Below are 21578 nucleotides of genomic sequence, written 5' to 3' on the forward strand. Positions count from 1 at the left end.
GATGTGATCGTGCATGCCTTGGCGTCTTTGTACATGCTGTTTCTTCTGCTCGAAGTGTCCTTCCTTACCGGTTTTATCTGTGAATCTTCAGCAATCCTTCAAGACCATGTTTATTTTTTACATTCACTTCCCACTTTTTTTTTTTTTAAAGTATTTATTTGAGAGAGAGAGAGTGTGTGTGCGAGTCGGGGGAATGGCAGAGGGCGAGAACCTCAGGCAGACTCCCCCACCAAGCACGTAGCACGACTTGGGCCTCAAACTCACAACCCATGAGATCATGACCTGAGCTGAAACCACTAGTCGGATGCCCAGCTGACTGAATCACCCAGGTGCTCCTCACTTGTCACTTTTTAACTAGTCACATCCATCAATTAAGCAGTCATAGCCAGCAGTTACTGAAACCCAAGTATAATGGTGTTCTGGAAGATAGAAGAAAATATAACGTGTTCTTCAGGGGCATGCAGTCTAGTAGGGGAACAGGACAGAGAGATGTACAGCAGCAAGGGACTGTCCCTGAGAATGCTAAGTGGATTGGCATTCCAGAGAAGGACAGAATCACCGCTCACAGATACAGGGGAGTGCAGGGTGTTAGGGTGGCTAGAAAGGCTTCATGGAAGAGTTGCGGTTTGAGGATGGTAAGATCTGCACAGGTGGAGGGAGGGGGTAGATCCTGTGGCTCAGGGAACAGAAGGCACAGAGGTAGCAGTTGTCAAGCTGAGTGGAAGAAGCCTGATGAGAAGACATGTGCGTTGAGTGCCAAGGTCATAAGCCACGCAGAGTCACGGGGGTCTCGAGAGCCAAAGCATCTTGAGGGATGAGTGTGTTCTCATGTTCTACCCTGTGCCAGGCCACACTGGAGCCTGATGCAAAGGGAGAACTCAGCAACAACCGATCCCATCTTCATTCAGAATTTTGATACACTGTTCATCATGGGCTTTTTTTGGCATTAATTTTGATTTTTTTAAAATATTGCATTAAAACATGATTTATTTTGGTTACTGCATTTTTTGGCACTCCCTTAAATTTTGTGCCCGAGGTCATTTCCTCATTTACTTCATTCAGCCTAGTCCCTGCCCTGTGTTCTGGTTCTGGTTCTGGTTCTGAAGTTTGGTGGAGGGGACATGGGTATTTACTTTATTGTTATTATTATTAATTATGGTTTATTCATTTTGTACATGTTCTTTGATTAGTAGTATTTCGTAAAAAGCAATTAAGGTAAATTAGAATTTTAAGAAGATTAATTTGGAACTTTGGAGCCTGAAAACCATGAAAGGGAAAATAATAATTTGTGCTTCCAAGTCAATTTCTGGAGGACAATAACTTCTTCTTGCTGCAGTGCATGCAGTGCATGCAAAAGGAGTTGTTTTGCTCACATCTAAATGGGGGAAGGATCACTGGAGGGTCGGGGTATTAGAGGCTTTTGTCCACTTGGAGACAGACATTAAGCAACTGAGTTGCTGTAGCCAAGGGCTAGACTTGGCCCACATCTCAGATAAAGCAAACCTGTCTCGCCCTGCTCAAGGAGCAGCTGCTCTCTGGTCACTGTGCTTACACTGTGGGCCATCACACAGGCGCCATGGCCCAAGAAGCAGTGGAAGATTCATGAACTCTCTAAACTTCTCAGGGCTACTTGTATCCAGGAAAGAGGTGATGTTTGACACAAAGAGTATTACTAGTACATCTAAAAACGTGAAGTCTTTTGTTCATTAGCGCACTCGTGACTCATGGAAGATGATTTGGCACCAGGAAGTCAATGAGCATCGGCACAAATCTCAGAGAAGGCTGAGGGGAAGGTGGAAAGGGGCAAGCTGCCCCCAAGAGTGCCACCAGGCACACTGCCCTGTGATTTGATGGGGATCGTCCACATATCCAGCATGAGCTGCTTCAGTCTCATGGTAGACATTTTGGCATGATATGGAGAAGCCACAGGCTGCATTTTACCATCAGAGGAGTGGGTGGTCAGAGAAGATGGCTCCTTCCTGAGGCCCCAGACCATGATCTGCTTGACTCACCCCTGCTGGGTTGCTGACCCCTCTTGTTGGCACAGCCAGCACAGCCAGAACTGAAGGAGAAATCAAAGAGTTTCCCAGACAATCAAAAGCTGACGGAGTTCATCACCACCACAATGGCCATACAAGAAATGGTAAAGGGAATTCTTCAGGCTCTTGAACAAAACACCTGAACAGGATGAAAACTTCTGCGCAAGAACTGCTTCTGGGAGAAGTTCTAGAGTGAATGACTGTCATCAAGCCAGAACTCAGCCACTGCAGAACCCTTACTGCTTAGAGCTACCTGGAGTCCACATGGGGAAGAATCACGCAGCCTCTGGATTTGCCTATCGTTGTCTTCATCGGTACTCCACTTCAGCCTCTGTGAAACACTGGGGTCGTGTCCAAGGATCTTCTCAGGCTCCTTCCCAGGGAGCAAATGTCTTAGAATCATACCAGACCTCCTTTGAGTATGGCAGAAACATATCGACCACATGGTAGCTCTAGGTTCTCTGACTGGATAAAGCAATAAGGCACTTCCTTTGAGGCAACTCTGTTGAGCCTGGCTTCTCTAGCCCTGTCGTGAGATATTCTAAGCTTCCGTGTTCCTTCAAAATCATGTTTTAACCTCCTGTGAAAACCTGGCCCTCTCCATGTACAGTTGATCCCTCCCTTCCCACTACCCACGATGGATTTCAATGACTGGTTTCCATGACCATCTGCTCCACAAGGCTGTGAACCCTGGGGAGGTGGTGGGAACTGTAGCCTTTCCTCTCCCTCCCCTCGTGCAGGGTCTTTACAGTGATTGACCCAGAATAGATAGTCCATAAACAGTGAATCAGTAATCAGGGGTTCAGAGTGTACTGAGATTTTTATACTTCTTCCTTCAATTTCTTCAGGCTGCAAGAATTAGTCGATCGAGTGCTAGAACGCTTTCAGGCATCTGGACTAATAGTTAAAGAGTGGAATAGTGTGAAACTCCATGCGACGGTGATGAACACTCTATTCAGGAAGGACCCCAATGGTGAGTCCTGTATAGAACTGTAGCATAATTTATGATCAGCAAGGCCTTGTGATATTTCTGGGGTTCAAACAAGACTGGCTACCCAAGACTCTCTGGTAATCTTCTTCCTTTGAATCTCTAACTTGTTTTGATGAGCACAGTGGAAGTGGACAGGGAATGTATCTAGCGTGGGACCGTGACATTCCAGATCCTTGATTTCTGTTGCACATAGGGTTGGCAGATTTAGCGAAAAGAAATACAAGAGGCCCAGGTAAATTTTAGGTAAAGAGTGAAAAATTATTTTAGTATAAGTGTGTCCCCTGAAATACTTGGTGTCTTCTTGGAAAAAAGAAAGAAGGAGAGAAGATTAGGTTAGTCCAGTGGTTGTCAACTACAGACAAATCTGCCCTGTGCCCCCCTCCCCCCACCCCAGGACATTTGGTTGTCACACTTAGGGTATGTTGCTACTCCTGGCATCTAGTGGGAAGAGGCTGGGAATGCTGCTTATTAACTCTCTACAATGGACAGGCCAGCCTACCTTAACAAAGAAGTATCTAGAAATGTCAATATCACCAAGGTTGAGAAACCTGGTGTTAAGAGTAATAATGTTTCCTCTCATGGAATCTGAGCCTTATGTAAGAATGCCTTGCTTTAACCCTTCAGTTGGGATGGTTACCTACATTTCAAAAAGGATTCTTCTTTTTTTTCCCATTGCCTTCCCCGCCCTACCCCCAAGTGAAAGGTTTTCTAGCACAGTCAGCATCATCTGATCAGGAGCCACATATTCAAATTACATGCAGCTTCTCCTTCTAAAACTTGCTTGAAATATACCAGCACCAAAAATCTCATGTTCAGGTTTTATTTCCTTTGTTTAGGACCTGACCTTGGTTTTAGGAAGTTTAGGTTGGAAGAGGACTCCATCAGGACTTGAACCCATAAACTCTTTGTAGATTTATACTTTAGGACAGGTTGTGTGTCCCTTTTGTCAAAGTACAGTTGACCCTTAAACAATAGTTCGCATTGTGCCGGTCCACTTATACAAGGAATTCTTTCAGTAACTACAGCATAGTACTATAAACGTATTTTCTGTTCCTTACAATTTTTTTTTAAAGACTTTATTTATTTGACAGACAGAGATCATAAGTAGGCAGAGAGGCAGGCAGAGAGAGAGGAAGGGAAGCAGGCCCCCTACTGAGCAGAGAGCCCGATGGGTGTGGGGCTTGATCCCAGGACCTGAGCCAAAGGCAGAGCTTGAACCCACTGAGCCACCCAGGCGCCCCTGTTCCTTCCAATTTTCTTTTTTCTTGGGACACCTAGATGGCTGTCAGTTAAACATCTGCCTTTGGCTCAGGTCATGATTCCTGAGTCCCAGGATCGAGCCCCACATTGAGCTCCCCACTCAGCGGGGAGTCTGACCTCCCCCTTCTTGTGCTCTCTCTCACTCTCACTCTCTCAAATAAATAAAGTAAGGCAAAAAATATTTTCTTTTTTCTTGTTTACTTTATTGTAAGGATGCAGTATATAATACATATAATATACAAAATATGTATTAATTGGCTGGTTGTATCATCAATAAGGGTTTTGGCCAACAGTAGTTTGGTTTTAGGGAGTCAAAAGTTACACATGAACTTCACCTGCCTGAGGGTTGGTGCCCCTAATCCCCATTGTTCAAGGGTCAGCTGTACATCTTTTTCTTTCTCTCAGACATGTGCCAAAGATCCCAACTGGAAGTCCCTTGCCATTGTAGGACTAAGAGATATGTAGTTGTCCACATTTTAGTTATAGTGTTAATGTTTTGTGATGTTAGATTATATTTTATTTAAGATTTTTCTAAATAAATCACTATTTTACCTTCAGGAGCACTGAGATCAAAATTGGTTCAAATGACTCAGTCAAAGCATATAGACTGTTGTTTGGGTACTTAATAGAATCCAAAACTCTATACTTGTTCTGATGCAATACTTTTTTTTTTTTTTTTTTTTTTGCATTTGGGTAGTAGTATTGTGGAAGAATATCTGGAATTTCGGAAAATATATTTTCTGGAATATTTCACATTTATATATGTATATATGTATGTATGTATATTTATGTATGCTTGTATATCCATATACATTTATAGGTACCTTGTCCACTGGGGACATTTAAAGGAGTCTGTGGTATTTATTTTGTTCTGGGTGGTCAGTTTTAAGTTTGGAAGCATAGTCAGATCCTCTGAGATGATGTACTTTTTAACATCTCTATGTAAAGACATAGTTCTAGAACTCTAGAATATACTCTCAATACTTTGGTTCAGAAGACATATTATATCCAGTATCATCCAGTAGAACTCCCTGTGATGATAGAAATATTCTCTACCTGTGATGTCCAGTGTGGTAGCCACTATCCACATGTAGTTATTGAGCACTTAGAGGTTGCTACGAGGCTGAGAAAGTGAACTTTTCATTTTAATTAATGTAAATTATTTAAATTTAAATAATCACATGTGGCTAGAGGCTACTAATTTGGACAGTGCAAGTATAGACAGTATTTTATTAGACATTTAATGCTATCAGCAGTACATTCTGAAAATGCCCTAGTCCTTAAATCTTGCTTTAGAACTCTTACCATACTCCTTTATTAACCACATTTTGACATAGAAGAGTTGAATTATAAAGGAATCTGTATCTACTAAATTGTGTGGATCCAGATTTATATTCAGTTAGCACTAGAGCTCCATGTAAGAAAACATTCTAGTTCACAGTCTAGTTATCTTTTCCTACTAGAGATAGTTTGAATATAACACCTTTATTGAGATATAATTCACATACTGTATGATTCACTCATTTAAAATACATAATTCAAGGGCGCCTGGGTGGCTCAGTCGGTTAAGCATCCAACTCTTGATTTTGGCTCAGGTCATGATCTAAGGGTTGTGAGATTGAGCCCCCCCATGGGGCCCTGCACTGGGCATGGAGGCTACTTGAGATTCTCTCTCCCTCTACACCCCCTACCCTTGCCATTTCAATCTTCAGATATCATTACTGTTTTTTTTTTCTTTTTCTTTTTTTTTAAGTAGGCTCCAGCATGGGGCTTGAACTCAGGACCCTGAGATCAAGACCTGAGCCGAGATCAAGGGTTGGACACTTAACTGACCAAGCCACCCAGGTGCTCCTCATTACTGCTTTGTAATTGATATTTGCTTAGTATGAATTTAAAGTTTCACATCACTTCTTGGGGCACCGGCATGTGGGTGGTGCAGTCAGTTGAGCATCCGACTCTTGGTTTCTGTTCAGCTCCTGATCTCAGGGTCATGAGATCAAGCCCCACTTTGGACTCTGTGCTCAGTGTGGAGTCTGCTTGGGATTCTCTCTCCCTCTCCCTCTGCCCCCGCCCCGCCCTAGGGGCACATGCGTGTGCATGTTCTCTCTGTCTCTCTAAATTAAATAAATATATCTTTAAAGTTTCATATCTCCTCTTAACAGGGGACTGGTTTTTAATTTGGGAAATATACATGGTTTTGAGATCTTTGAATAAGAGAGTACTTTTTCATTAGAAGTTACCAAAGTGTAATTCCGGTAGACTAGTTAACATATGTTATGCTCATGGAGTTACTGACCTGGACATATTTTACCAATTCTGACTTGGTAGTCTCCATATCTATATATAATAAAAGAGCATATTCCAGAATTGGAAGTACAGATATTTTTGAGGGTCTCTTGGTGGGCAGGAAAGGGGTTGATGTTTTAGAAAATATTCTGAGGGGGGGCGCCTGGGTGGCTCCGTGGGTTAAGCCGCTGCCTTCGGCTCAGGTCATGATCTCAGGTTCCTGGGATCAAGTCCCGCATCGGGCTCTCTGCTCAGCAGGGAGCCTGCTTCCCTCTCTCTCTCTCTCTGCCTGCCTCTCTGTCTAGTTGTGATCTCTCTCTGTCAAATAAATAAATAAATAAATCTTTAAAAAAAAAAAAAAGAAAAATATTTTGAGGGTTAAATAATTCTTAAGGACGCTTTGAATTTTCTATATCTTAGGTTCTTCTCTGGTTGAATTTTTACTTGAAAAGGACATAGAATGTGGTGTTTCACTCTTTCTTACCTGCCATCCCTCTCCTTTGAAATCCTTTTTCCTGCTATACTTTACAGATGTCTTTTGGGATTAGCAAGCTAAATTAACACAAGGTCATAGATTCACTGCATTTCTGTGTATAATGTTTGTAAAGACACCTTTGATTTCAACTGAAAGGGGCTCTCTCATTTTGGGGGAGTCCTTAAACCGGCCCACTTAATGTTGGTTGCAACCCAAATTAATGTTGCCAGCATTTTTGACTACTAAATGTGTGAATTTTTAAATATATTTACATATTTAAAAATGCATATAGCTTATACAAAATCTTCGGTTTTTAGACCGCAGGGAACCTTTGGAGATCACCTAGTCTTAACCTGGAACTGCATAAGTGAACTGAAGTCCATGGAGGAGACATAATTTACCTAATAATATGGCTCATTTTACATGCACAAACATACCCCCCACATCTTCTTTATCCATTCATCTATCGATGGACACTTAGGTTGCTTCCATATCTTGGCTATTGTAAATACTGTTGCAATAAACATAGGGGTACATATATCTTTTGGAATTAGTGTTTCCATTTTCTTTGAAAACAGAAGTGGAATTACAGGATTATGTGGTATTTCTATTTTACTTTTCTTTATGGAACCTCCATACTGTTGCTTCAGTTTGTGTTCCCACCAACAGGGCATGAGGGTTCCTTTTTCTCTGTGTCCTTGCCAACACTTGTTATCTCTTGTCTTTCTGATGAATGGGTAAAGAAGATGTGTGTGGTGGTGTGTGTACATGTGTACACATACACAATGGACTACAACTCAGCTATAAAAAAGAATGAACTTTGCTGCTTGTGACAACATGGATGGACTAAGAGCATATTATGCAGAGTGAAATAAATCAGACAGAGAAAGACAAATACCAAATGATTGTATGTATATGTAGAATCTATACATTTTTTTAAAGTGTATTTGTTTATTATTAGAGAGAGAGAGTGCATAGAGGGAAAGGAGGAGGAGAAGCAGACTCCCTGCTGGGCAGAAAGCCTGACCTGGAGCTTGATCCCAGGACCCTGAGGTCATACCTGAACCAAAGGCTTAACTGACTGAGCCACCCAGGCACCCCTTTGCTTCCATGTAGAATCTAAAAAAACAAACAAACAGAAGCACATTCATAAATATAGAGAACAAACTGGTGGTTGCCAGAGGGGACATGGGGATGGGGTTGGCAAAATAGGTAAAGGGGATTAAGAGGTACAAATTTCCAGTTATAAAATAAATAAGTTACAGAGCTGTAAAGTACAGCATAGGGGATACAGCTAGTAATATTGTAATAACATTGCATGACAGATGGTGAGTGGCAAATGGTGGCTACAGTGAGTGATGTATAGAATTATCATATCACTATGTTGTACACCTGAAATTAATATAACATTGTATGTCCACTATACTTTAAAAAAAAGAATATGGTTAATTACATAGGTAACATACCTTGAGTACTTGGACAGTGTTGAATGAATAAATGTGTACTAAATTAATGACCTCACTGAGACTGGATACCAGGCCTCTTGACTCAGACTGATGTTTTCCCTCCTATTATGCCACAATCCCGGTAGTACATGAGGATTTTGCTTGTTGTACCTATAGAAACCCAAAAGAAAACAAATGTAAATAACCCAAGCATCTCTTCTAACATTATCTTTGAAATATTTACAGCTGAAGGCAGGTACAATCTCTATACAGCTGATGGCAAATACATCTTCAAGGAAAGAGAATCATTTGATGGGCGAAACATTTTAAAGGTCAGTACATAACAGGGTGAATTGGAAATCCTTTGGCATGTGTCCTAAGATAAGAGCAGAAAACAAGTCGTTCTTCTTTTAACAGTAAAATATATTTTTCTCATTCTTCTCATGAGGATCATTGCTTCAAAGGTCTGGCAAAACACACACACACACATACACATACGTGTATGTGTGTGTGTGTGTGTGTGTGTGAATGTCCTAAAGGAAATAAAATCTTTATTTTCCTAAAGGAAAATAAATCTTTTTGAATCTGCTGAGGCTGTGATGTCTCTTAGAACCCTGACTACTTGAACTCATAGGAATACGTTGATTTTAACCTAGGGAGTTTTACTCTATATTTTACCTCTGTAGGACTAGGTCTGCATTTTTTTTTAAGTTAAAAAGAATTATTTATTTTGTTCTAGTAGACTTTTCACCTATAGTCCCTCTCTAAAGTTCTTTTGTAATCTGTTTTCATTCAGGAATAGCCCATGTTCTGAAAAGTAGGTGGTCTCTGACTGTTGAGGCTTTGCTTCTTGAGTGTTAAATTAACCTATGAAATTTCCATAAAAAGGGTTCTTCAGGGTGGCATTTATCTTTCTCCTACAGACCACATTCTGTAACAACCACAATTTATGCCGTCTCTGTCAGATTAGCATGTCATTGTGCCTCTGGGCAAACGGAAACAGAAGTTGATACAACGGAGAGGTTTTGGATTCTTCATTTCACTTGTTCTGTAATGATTTAGGTCATACATTTTCAAGGCCATACATTTTTGGGAGCTAGGGGTAGAGTGTGTGTATATAACTTCAGAATAATCTTTAGCTTTAAAAATGCTTTTTCTTTTTCCTTCCCCCCTTCATCCTCTATTGCCTTATCCGGGTACTGGGCACTTTTCTTGCCAAATGCCTAGTGTGACCCCATTACCTTTAATTGATGACATCACTTCAGCAGCTGCAAAGTTCTTACTGCAGAGCCTGACATGGCAGTGACCAGATTCCCTCTTAGGCAGGCATTCAGGCTCCTACCCGGCAGAGCTATGTCAATTTCTTCTTTTCCTTGATACCTTTCCTCTTTTTTGAGTGGTTTTCTTGTTGTCAGAGTAACTGTGGTAGCTTTGGTTTGAGTGGCAAGCTGCTAATTACTTCAGCTGTAGTTTACTTATTTTCCCAGTCCCCAGCTTCAGTGTGATATGATTCTTTTTCCTCCGCCATCTCATTTCCTGGGGCTTTTCCAATAATAGCGTTAATCACTTTGCTTTTTTGTTGTTGTTGTTGTTGTTGTTAGTTTGATTAAGAAAGAAAGTAGACCGAACAGGGAAAGAAATCTGTAGGAATGACTCAAGCCAACTTGATTCTTTTGGAATTAGGATTACAGCTCCAGAGGTGTGCGGATGAAAGTCAAGTGCGGGGTGCTGTGCCCTCTGGATGAGGGAGGTGATGGCAGAGAGCATGTGCCGTGGCTGGAGAGCCAGTCTTCCAATTTAAAGATGCCTTGCCTCTAAGTCTTCCTCACCACCCCAGTGGTGACATGGATGTAGCTCCCTCTAGTGTTAACAAGGGCTTGCTATGTTGGTCATACCCTTACTGGTTCATGTCTCCTAGGAGTTTTAAGAGCTGGGCTCAGCCAGGGACTTGAGACCATTTAATCCACAAGATCCAATGTGGTTAAAGCAACTTGCCAAAGGTCACAGCTAGTTAGTAGCCAAGTCTGAATTAACAGAAAGATTCAAATCACAGGGTTAGAATTGTTTCTGCTGCCTCCCATAAAAATGCTCAGTGTTTAGGTAGAGATCCTTAGGTATTTGAAGTTGGGCATACCTGTTTGAAGTGTGATGAAATCTGATTAGAAATCATTCCATAAATGTTGGGGCAGTGGTGTGTGCCAGTTAGCCTAAAATCGTGGCTAATTAAGAATTAGACTTTGAATTGAATGCAGTACTAACACATTAACAGAAATACTTATGAGGGTGTACCATCTGCCAGACCGTGTGCCCTGCAGATAAAAGCAGCCATTATGATGAGTCCCTGCCTTCTAGGGGCTTCCTGTCTTTGAGGCATACGGACGGTTAATAGGCAATTACAGTATAGAACGATGGGGGTGAATTATGAGTATGGAGAAGTACCGTTGAACACAGATAGTTAGAATAAAGTGTCCTTTGATTCAGTGTCCAGTATTTTACTTTTTAGTCATTAGCTGCAGAAAACGTAATCTTTCACCTATATTCAGTCAAGGGAATTCACTTTGAGAATAAAGGTAAAACGTGGCCTCCCACCATTACCTATGCCCAAACGCACAAGAGGTAATAATTGTGTCTGTGAAGTAGCTATAGTAGCCCACTTTTTGGAATTACCATGAATGAACATGCCTCTCTCAGAACATGAGAACCCACAGGCCCAGAAACCCTTGGGGAGAAAAAGAGTCTAAAAACCAATGAATTATATATGGTTCTGTGCCAGATAAGATTATTATGTTGAGAAGGAAAAAACATCAATTTCACTAACAAGATAGGAACTGACTTGGAGAAAACTGAAAGGTTAACTGCACTGGCTGTTCAGGGGCCCGAGCATATGTGTGTAGCATATTAACAGCTGCATAGGTCAAGGATCAGGAATGCTGGTGATGAGAAGCAGCCTTGGAAAAAAATCAACTTCATCTACTATTCAAAGAGAAACAACGAGAAAGCAAGTCATTGCTCATTGCCGTAAGAATTTAATAAGTAACGGCCAATTGCTATTCTACTCCATGAAGAGAATTGGTCCTTTTGGCTTGGTGTAATATTATGTGTTCTGGGTGCCTTAATAAGAAAGAGAAAAAGTCTTTAATGACTTTGGGAGGTAGAAGCCACATTTTTCTTTTGTATGGCCCTTTCGAGAGTTGTTACCGCAGTAATAAACCAGCATCGAGTTATTCCTAGCTAAAATAAGAATGTTCTTACCTTAAGAAGGACTTTGGAGGAACTGACAACTAAAGAACCACTGTACTGTGTTTTTTGAAACAGAAAAGGAACCTATTTAGTTACAGTGGGTTGTGAGGGAAGCCTGACAGCTCTGAAAGAATGTACAAGGGAAGAAGACCTAGGCCAAACACAGAGGGTAGTCACTGCTCAGAGAGTTTCTGTTTCTGATCTAAGAGATAAGAACAAAGATGTTCTTTGTTCATCCCTGAGGCAGTTGTAAACTTGTGATTGGAGAAACCATGCTGACCTAGAGACATACTGCCAGAGATAACTGCCCCCTTGCAAGCAGACCGCCAGTGACTGCCAGCTTCGCAGAGAGAAGTGGTCTTAGTGGCAGTCTATTTGGGGGGCCTCTGAGCTGGCGTTAAGCCGTAGAATCACTCTGCCAGAACTGTGCTGCAGCACATGGAACAGGTACGGTATTACCTGTTCGAAAGCATGGCATCTAACTGCAGAGTGAAGAGGAGATATCCGAGCCTGAGCTGGTGCTCACCAAAGGAGGTGGTGTTGTGCAAACAAAGGCACAGGTGATGTATTTGGGAAGGAATAGAAAGAAAGTGCTCTCTCTCGGTCCAGAATCAAAGGCCACCATGAAAGTGCCATTTCTTGAGCACCTGGGTGGCTCAGGGGGTTAAGCCTAAACTGCCTTTGGCTCAGGTCATGATCTCAGGGTTCTGGGATCGAGGCCTGCTCTCTGCTCAGTAGGAAGCCTGCTTCTCCCTTTCTCTCTGCCTGCCTCTCTGCCTACTTGTGATCTCTCTCTCTGTCAAATAAATAAATACAGTCTTAGAAAGAAAGTGCCATTTCTTTAGACACCTAAAAATTCTGGAAAATATAAACTAAGTAAAAAGGAGGTGGATTTGTGCCTTTTCCACTTTATATACAGGAATCTTTAAATTTAGAGAAAGAGGGAACCGTATTAAGTTTTTCTTTTAAGATTTATTTATTCATTTTGGGGGGTGGAGGAGCAGAGGGAGAGGGACAACGGAAGCCAACTCCCTGCTAAGTATGGAGCCCCAGTGTAGGCTGATCCTAGCCCCCTAAGATCATGCCCTGAGCTGAAACCAAAAGTCCAATTCTTTTTTTAAAAAAAATTTTTTTTTAAGATATTATTTATTTATTTGACACAGAGAGATCACAAGTAGGCAGAGAGGCAGGCAGAGAAAGAGGAAACAGGCTCCCTGCTGAGCAGAGAGCCCAATGCGGGGCTCGATCCCAGGACCCTGGGATCATGACCTGAGCCGAAGGCAGAGGCTTAACCCACTGAGCCACCCAGGCGCCCCCCAAGAGTCCCAATTCTTAACCGACTGAGCCACCCAGGCTCCCTAAACTGTATTAATTTTTGATACTTTACTTGGAAATAGGTTTTATTTTATTTTTTTTTTATTTATTTATTTGACAGAGATCACAAGTAGGCAGAGAGGCAGGCAGGGTGGGGGGGACAGGCTCCCCGCTGAGCAGAGAGCCCGATGAGGGGCTTGATCCCAGGACCCTGGGATCATGACCAAGCCAAAGGAAGAGGCTTTAACCCACTGAGCCACCCAGGTGCCCCTGGAAATAGGTTTTAATCTATCTAGCCACATTGAGACTTTCCTTGAAAGATGTAAATGACAGTAACTAAAAAACTTCATTCATTTTTGCTTTTGTTCTATCTCTGCCCCTTAACATCTTTACAGAAGGACGGGTCGAATAAGTAAATTTAAATGAGATCTTTATTTAATTTGCTTAAGGAAGCTATTTAAAAATATGTACTATTTTATCTCTTTTGATGAAACATATACATAGAAAAGTACATGAAATACACACACACACACACTCACACACACACAAATACTGTTTAACAAATAATCATTAAGTGAACAGTGTAACTACTACCAAGGTCAAAAAGGAGAACATAACCTCCCATGTCCCTCCCTGGCCGATTCCAGTTTGTCCTAAGGTAACAAAGTCACAATTAAATTCTTCAAACACCAGTAAAGATGCTTGTTTTGAACGATTACTTTTGTTTCACAGTATTAGAAGAGTATTGAACAGCTGAATTCATTTTTGTTGTTTTCTAGGGAAGATAAGTGAGATTGAGAGCTATATAGTAATTAAAAAAAAAAAAAAGATATTAAGAGCACCTGGCTGTTTCAGTCAGTAGAGCATGGGACTCTTGATTTTGTGGTCGTGAGTTTGAACCACCCCCCGCCATTGAGTGTGGAGCCTACCTAAAAAATAACCCAGACATTAATTACTACAAAGAGAGACTGGCATTTAGAAACTATATTATTTCTTCTTTAAAAAAAATTTTATTGATCTTAGAGAGCGCTCCAGCATGCTCACGCAAGAGTGGGGGAAGGGCAGAGGAGAGGGAAAAAGAGAATCTCCCTCAGATTGCCCGCCGAGGGCTCAGTCTCACCACCTTGAGATCGTTACCTGAGCCGAAATCAAGAGTTGGATACTCAACCACCTGATCCACCCAGTCACCCCAGAAACTATATTATCACTATGGGAGAAAACATTGTGTCTTTTGTTATCCATTATCCAATTCAATTTTCAGCTGTATTATATATTGTTATTGAAAATTACTTCTTGATTACATGGCTCTTTAGAATTCTCCCCCCCACCGCCCCAAAAAAACTCAACTCTCTCAGAAAGGCTTTCTTTGAAAGTCTGTCACTAAGTATTCCATTGCACTGTTATATCAGAATAAACAACAGCAAATCAAATATAGAATAAAATTATTGTCTCTCCTGACCACCATAGCTATGGTGTCATTTTTACTGCCTGATATTTCTGTGACTTGAAATTTTTTTTTCTGTGAAGTGAGATTCTAATCTTGATGTAAAATCAGTAAACAGATGTCACTTCCTCTCTAAGCTATTTGTACATATTGACACTATTGACACTTACCAAATTCAGTTCCCTCGGACGTACTAGTATTTTGTAATAGCTTTTCTCCATAACAAAAGCAGTCACATTATTCTTGATAATCATGTGAAGTAGGAAATGTGTTAGAGGAGCGAACATAAACTTTCTGAAGATTTTCATTTATCAAATTAAGATGTTGTGGAAAAGGTCAATTGGAGAATAAGAGACTCCATGGAAATTACACACACACACACACATATACACTCAAATGTACATATATTCAATTAAGGATTGGAAGATAAAGTTAAGATCTCTGGCAAAGGTGAAGACATGGAAAATATAAGGGAAATATATGAGAAAGAGGATCCTTAAGCAGTGTAAAAATTAACTGTTAAGATTCCAAGCAGAGGGGGCGCCTGGGTGGCTCAGTGGGTTAAAGCCTCTGCCTTCGGCTCAGGTCATGATCTCAGGGTCCTGGGATCGAGCCCCATATCGGGCTCTCTGCTCAGCAGGGAGCCTGCTTCCTCCTCTCTCTGTCTCTGCCTGCCTCTCTGCCTACTTGTGATCTGTCAAATGAATAAATAAAATCTTTAAAAAAAAAAAAAAGATTCCAAGCGGAGAAGAAAAAGATTCTCAAAGGAGAATTAGGTGAAAAAACAAAAAGATTCTCAAAGGAAAAAGTAGAGAGAGAATGAGTTCTTGAAGTTGGATGAAGGAGGCTCTGGATTGGGAGTGCCCCGAGGCACCCAGCAGTTGCAAAGAAAAATCCTCTCCAGGAGATAGTTTCATCACTCTCTGCCTAATAATATTCCTCCAAGGAACTTTCTCCCCAACATGGCCAGTACACAGAGACAGCTGGGCCTGTAAGGAGACCGCTCCCCATAAGCAGACATCCCAAACTCAAAGACACAAGATACTGGAGTCATGAGACTCAGGCTGAAAACAGCTATGTTTGGTGTGTTCAGAGAAATTAAAAGCCAAGCTTCAGATTGTTACCAGGTAATTGGGAACTGTTACAAAAGCATTGTGACATTGCAGTTACATTGCAGTTTTAAAAACCAGATCAAAATGCTTGAACTGTAAAATGCAGTAACTGAAATGAGGAGCTCAGTGGATGGGTTTAGCAGCAAAGTAGATAAAGCTAAAGAGATGGAGTGGGCTGGAAGTTAGGTCAGAAGAAATCATCCAGAATGTTGCATGGACAGAGGAAAAGGCAAAAATTAGAGCTGAGAGAATAAGAGACCTAAAGGACAGAGTGAGAATATCTAACTGACCTGCGTTTAGTCAGTCCCTGAAGGAGAGGATAAAGAACAGGGCAGAGCCGGTGGAAGACCTCAGCTCACTGATAAAGGAGCACAGGCATTCTAGGAAGTGAGCTTATATTAGATTTTTCTTCCCTACAGCTCGTGACTGCATCACAGACAACTTAATGAAACTACTTGGCCCCCAGCACTTTTTAAACTGAATTGGGGCACCTGGATGGCTCAGTCGGTTAGCATCTGCCTCAGGTCATGATCTCAGGGTCCTGGCATCAAGCCCCCACATCAGGCTCCCTCTCCCCCTGTGATCTCTCTTGCTCTCACTCTCAAATAAATAAATAAAGATCTTTTTTTAAAAAAGATTGTATTTATTAGAGAGAGTGTGTGTGCATGAGACTAAGAGAGGACAGGATTGGGGCAGTGGGAGAAGGACAGTCGAGACTCCCCACTGAGCAGGGAGCCCAGCGACCCTGGGATCATGACCTGAGCCGAAACTGAGCCACCCAGGCGCCCCTAAATAAATAAAAATCTTAAGGAAAAAATAAACTGAATGGCTGAAATTTGTTTTCCAATTCATTACAAAGAACAAAAAACAAAACAGGAAATTCAGCTAAATAATGTGTTTCTTAAAGTAGACGGTAAACCTACTTTTAAACAAAAAAGAAGGATAAAAGTTATCCAGGAATTCTTTTTACTATTCTTATAACTTCACTGTAAGTCTGAAACTGTCAAAATAAAATTTTCTAAAAGAAGGAAAAACAGACGTGCACTTAGGAGGGGGATAGGACACTAGCCATTTGTTGTGTATACATGTATTTTTTGATAACTTCCTTCCAGAAGAGTTTATTGAAGTCTTAGCTATGTTTTGTTTCAGTGTTTAAGATGATGCAGCTTTTATTAATTGTTGATCTTATCGTAAAAATTGGGCCATTTGATTTCAAAGGGTATAAAAGTTTAAGGTAAGGAACAATTTTCTAATTAGAATGTTTCATATTAGAGTAAGCTACTAGGAAGTTAGCCAGCATCTTTCGTTAGAATGTTTGTTGTTTGAAGAAATGAGAGTTCATTTCTCTAAAAAGCCATTCTTCTTGCTGTCATCCTTTTCAAACTATTGCCTATTTAATTCCCTGCAACCTAGCTCTCACCTCTATTGTTGAACTGAAACAACACTGTAAAAGGTCACCAGTGGCCCCTGTTTGTTTAGTGCCTTGACCTACTTTTACTTTTTTCCCCAGTAACCACACTGAGAGTATTAAGCCCTTTTCTCCTTCAAATGTTGTCTTCTCTTGGCTTCAGTGGCTGTTGGCTCTCCTGGTTTTTTCCTTGCCACTAAATCTACTTATTTTTTTTATTTCACTGCCATGTAGGGCTACTTTTTAAGGTTTTGTCCCTATCTCTCTGTTTCTCTTTTACTGCAGTCTTGTTATGTGCAAATTCTACTCATCTTCCAAATACAGATAGTACCTCTGTCTGTATTGGTAAGACCCATCCCAGGCAATGGCACTCTTCCCTTCTCTCCTCACCTTGATCGTGCAGAGACCTGTTGTGTGCTCCCCAGTGTTTAGCAATGTTTTTGCACCCAGCAAACACTCAGCTAGCTTTTCCGGATTGACTGACTAAAACTGCCTTTTACAGAAGTCAGATTTCGGAGGAGGAGAAGAAAAAGATTTTCTGTTTGCCAAAGGGGATGGTTTTTAACCCCGTACTTGAGATTGTAAACTCTTAGAGCAGGGGCTTGCAAGCTGTAGTGTGAGGGCTGGCTATGTCCTGCCCCCTGCCTGGCATATGGCCCGCAAACTATGAAGGTTTTTAATGGTTGGAAAAAAATAATCAAAAGAAGAGTCATACTTTAGGACATGTAAAAATCATGTAAAATTCAAATGCCACAGTCCATAGATAAAGTTTTATTGGAACACGGCCGCCCTCATTTGGCTATGCACATCTGCCTGCTTTGGTGCTACAGTGCCAGGGTTGAGAAGTTGTGGCAGACACCACATGGACACCTTGCCCTTTATGGGAAAAGTCTGCTGACACCTAAATGGTTAGAGTTTAGTTTAGTTTTCTTTTATTTCACCCAACTCAACTTTGTTTTTTTTAAATATTTTATTTATTCATTTGTCAGAGAGAGAAGGAGAGAATACAAATAGGCAGAGTGGCAGGCAGAGGCAGAGAGAGAAGCAGGCTCCCCACTGAGCAAGGAGCCCAAAGTGGGAATTGATCCCAGGACCCCAGGATCATGACCTGTGCCAAAGGCAACCGCCCAACCGACTGAGCAACCCAGGCATCCCCCAACAGAACTTTATGATTAGCTATGATGCTCATATTTAATAGACCCTCTAGATATACTAGTTATATCATAAGTATTTAGTTAACAGTCAATCTTATTGAATTGTTATTTATTTGAATCTTTTCTAGCAAATTTTTATTTTTATTTTTTTTATTTTTTATTTTTTTAAAGATTTTATTTATTTATTTGTCAGAGAGAGAGAGAGTGAGCTCAGGCAGACAGAGTGGTAGAGGGAGAAGCAGGCTCCCTGCGGAGCAAAGAGCTCAATGTGGGACTTGATCCCAGGATGCTGGGATCACGACCCGAGCCAAAGGCAGCCGCTTAACCAACTGAGCCACCCAGGCGTCCCTTTATTTTTAAAGATCTTATTTATTTATTTGAGAGAGAGCACGAGTCGGGGGGAGGGGCAGAGGGAGAAGCAGACTCCCCAATGAGCAGGGAACCCCAGGCAGGGCTCCACTCCAGGACCCATCACCTGAGCCAAAGGCAGACACTTAATCAACTGAGCCACCCAGGTGCCCCTATTTATTTCTTTTTTTAAATGAGTTTACTAAATTCAAGAAAAAGAGAGCCCCACATTAAATATATCTATAGCTCGTAACTCACAATCCTCTGTTAATAAGTGAAGTTCATTTTTCAATTAAATTTGATTGCAACTTTAATACTCCACATAGCAAGATTCAGCTGATATGGATCATAATGAACTTGAATTTACACTTAACCTCCTTTTATTTCAGAATATAGCCAAGACTAATTTTATGTTTCTCTGTGGTACACATTCATTAACTTGAAAGATGAACAATGATTTCTTTGCCATTTCATTTATGCCTTATTACAGAATATATTAATAAAAATTATTGAATGAGGGGCGCCTGGGTGGCTCAGTGGGTTAAGCCTCTGTCTTCGACTCAGGTCGTGATCTCAGGGTCCTGGGATCGAGCCCCACATCGGGCTCTCTGCTCAGCAGGGAGCCTGCTTCCCCTTCTCTCTCTCTACCTGCCTACTTGTGATCTCTGTCAAATAAATAAATAAAAATCTTAAATTATTGAATGAGAAATAAAGAACACTGCTCTTGTAAATAAATTGTGCATATTTTATAATTAGCATGAATATCAGAAAAACGTGGAGTTTAAGAACAAACCTGGGACAAGACCTCTTGACAAAATGCGGCCACTATTATTTTGCTGTTAGTAATAAAATATGGCTCCTCCTCCATTCTTGATGGTTGAAAAACAAAACTCATGGCAGTGGGAGATTTCAGGAAATCATTAGGGGCTTTTTCATATTTTGCTAGTAATAAATATACTGTATATGAAAATAAATAAAATACTTCTGTCAGGTGATTGGGCAGTTTTTTCAAGCATCAGAGATAAAAGTGCAGTTTGAAATGCTTCAGTTTGGTTTTATAGGGTCTTATTTTAGGTTCTTGGGTCAGGGTGGGAGCCAGGAGGAAGATTCATATTTATTTTAGTATTTTACCAAAACTTTTCCTCTGCTTTTGCTTTATGTGTCACTTTGCCTGGAAAGTGAAGTCTTAAAACACTAATGAGGGCAACCCAAGACATGACTGTTAGCGAGGTGAAACCATCATTAAATTGAAACTGGAAAACGAGCACTCGGCTGATCTTTTGACAGAGCCAACATCCACTCCAGAATGATGCTCCTTCTCTGGCCTGTTGCTGTCTGTTCATACACGATGTTTTTGTTTTGGGGTTTTTTTTTCCTCCCTTTACTCTCTTTTGAATTTATGTTTATTGGTTACTCATCTTTGTGGTGGTTCTGGAATACGCGTATGTGTTGTCTTGGCTGTGGCAGGGGATGACGGCTTTGGAAGGGTCTAACCTGCAGAGCGACAAGATAGAGGCCATGGTTTGGCAAAGACGGTGACGACAGGAAATACATATTTCCTTGACTATCTACAGCACATAAAACACTAAACTAGAGTCTTGGCATTTGGGGAAGGGAGAATAAATACTCCGTTGTATTTGGTCTGTCTGATTACATTTCCATGAACTCGGAACAGAATGCCTGTTACAGTTGTGGGAAATACTCATCTCTCTTGTGTAGTCATTTCTGGGGATCCAGTCATATCATTTGGGGTACAGTTCACAAATGAAGTGAGTTGGATTATGGTTCAATTGGGGTCCATTATGGTTTTTTTTAATTGTGGTAAAATATAAGATTTCCCATTTTAACCGGTTTTAAGTGTATAATTCAGTGGCATTAAAGTGAAGTTCACACTGTTGTCCAACCATTGCCAGCATCCATCTCCAGAACTTTTTTATCATCCCAGATTGAAACTCTGCACCCATTAAGTAGTGACTGCTCATTCTCTCCTCCCCTCATCCCCTAGCACCCACTGATCTGATTTCTGGCTCTACAAATTTGACTACTGTAGGTATCTCCTATAAGTGGAATCATACAGTATTTTGTCCTTTTGTTTCTGGCTTATTTCGCGATTCATCAGTGTCATAGCATGTATCAGAATTTTGTTTCTTTTTAAGACTGAATAATAGCTCATTGTGTATGTATATTCCATTGTGTGTTTTTGGCTACAGTGTAGACACACCAGGAGCCGAATATAAATCTGTACCCAGCGATGGGAACAGGGCACTGTCTTCTTTAAAGCAGCCTGTTGTCTAGAGACCAGACCAAGTGGAACCAGGTTCGATTGGGTGGCTTGGTGCCAACAATGTCTAAGTGTTATTAGAGGACATTGGTGTGATGAGATCAAAGAAACGAGAGTGAAGTCCTTTATGCCAGGAAACTTATTAAGCTGATGACTAATTAGGAAACAATGTCCTCTTTCCTCTATCCCAGTGATGAAACAATTTTATAGTTTGTGCTCAAATGCGAGCATTGTTATTACAAATTAAAAGTGAAAACACAGGATATAAATCAACCAGAACACCAATTCAAAGTTTACTCTTTCAGTTGTAGGTTAAAACATTGAAACCACTTTCTTAAATTGTAGGGGTCTTGTTCTTGTAATCCCTGAGGTGTGGTGGGGGGATGATAATCGAATCCCACTTCCAAGGCCTTTTGCTTATTTGACCTGTAGCCCTTTGCAGAGGGGAAGGAGGCCATGTGAACTGGCTTATAGACAACCAGGTGTGTGTCTTCATATGTAACGCTGCCGTGGTGTTACTGGGGCTGGGGTTCTGACAGAGGACACAGTATCTCCTGTCTGTAATCAGGTGACTTTGTTGAGAATCCAGGATCCAGGTGTCCCCGTCTCTCCCATCCTCCCAGGAGCCGTCACCACCTTAGCCATTATTTGGGCAATTGTTATCTCTATGTGTGGGTACTCTTGCCGCTGTCAAATGTTGCCAACGGGCATCTGATTTGCTCTTTGACTTCTGGAAGCTGTTCTCACGTAGAAAAAGTTGGAATGGAGCTGGGCCGAGCCT

At 41.2% G+C, this 21578-nt stretch overlaps 1 protein-coding gene across 5 annotated transcripts in view; it reads left to right on the forward strand.

Annotated features, from left to right (window-relative positions):
- The window catches only part of ASCC1 (activating signal cointegrator 1 complex subunit 1), a 106633-nt gene that overhangs the window by 64630 nt on the left and 20425 nt on the right, over nt 1-21578 (forward strand). For all 5 annotated transcript variants that reach the window (XM_032840894.1, XM_032840876.1, XM_032840904.1 and 2 more), the window contains exons 8-9: nt 2888-3012; nt 8743-8828. In XM_032840894.1, the coding sequence (XP_032696785.1) occupies nt 2888-3012; nt 8743-8828 (211 nt within the window). The remainder of the gene's footprint in view (nt 1-2887; nt 3013-8742; nt 8829-21578) is intronic.

The sequence above is a fragment of the Lontra canadensis genome, unplaced genomic scaffold (genome assembly GCF_010015895.1).
Source record: "Lontra canadensis isolate GAN:19392208 unplaced genomic scaffold, GSC_riverotter_1.0 scaffold3, whole genome shotgun sequence".
NCBI lineage: Eukaryota > Metazoa > Chordata > Mammalia > Carnivora > Mustelidae > Lontra > Lontra canadensis.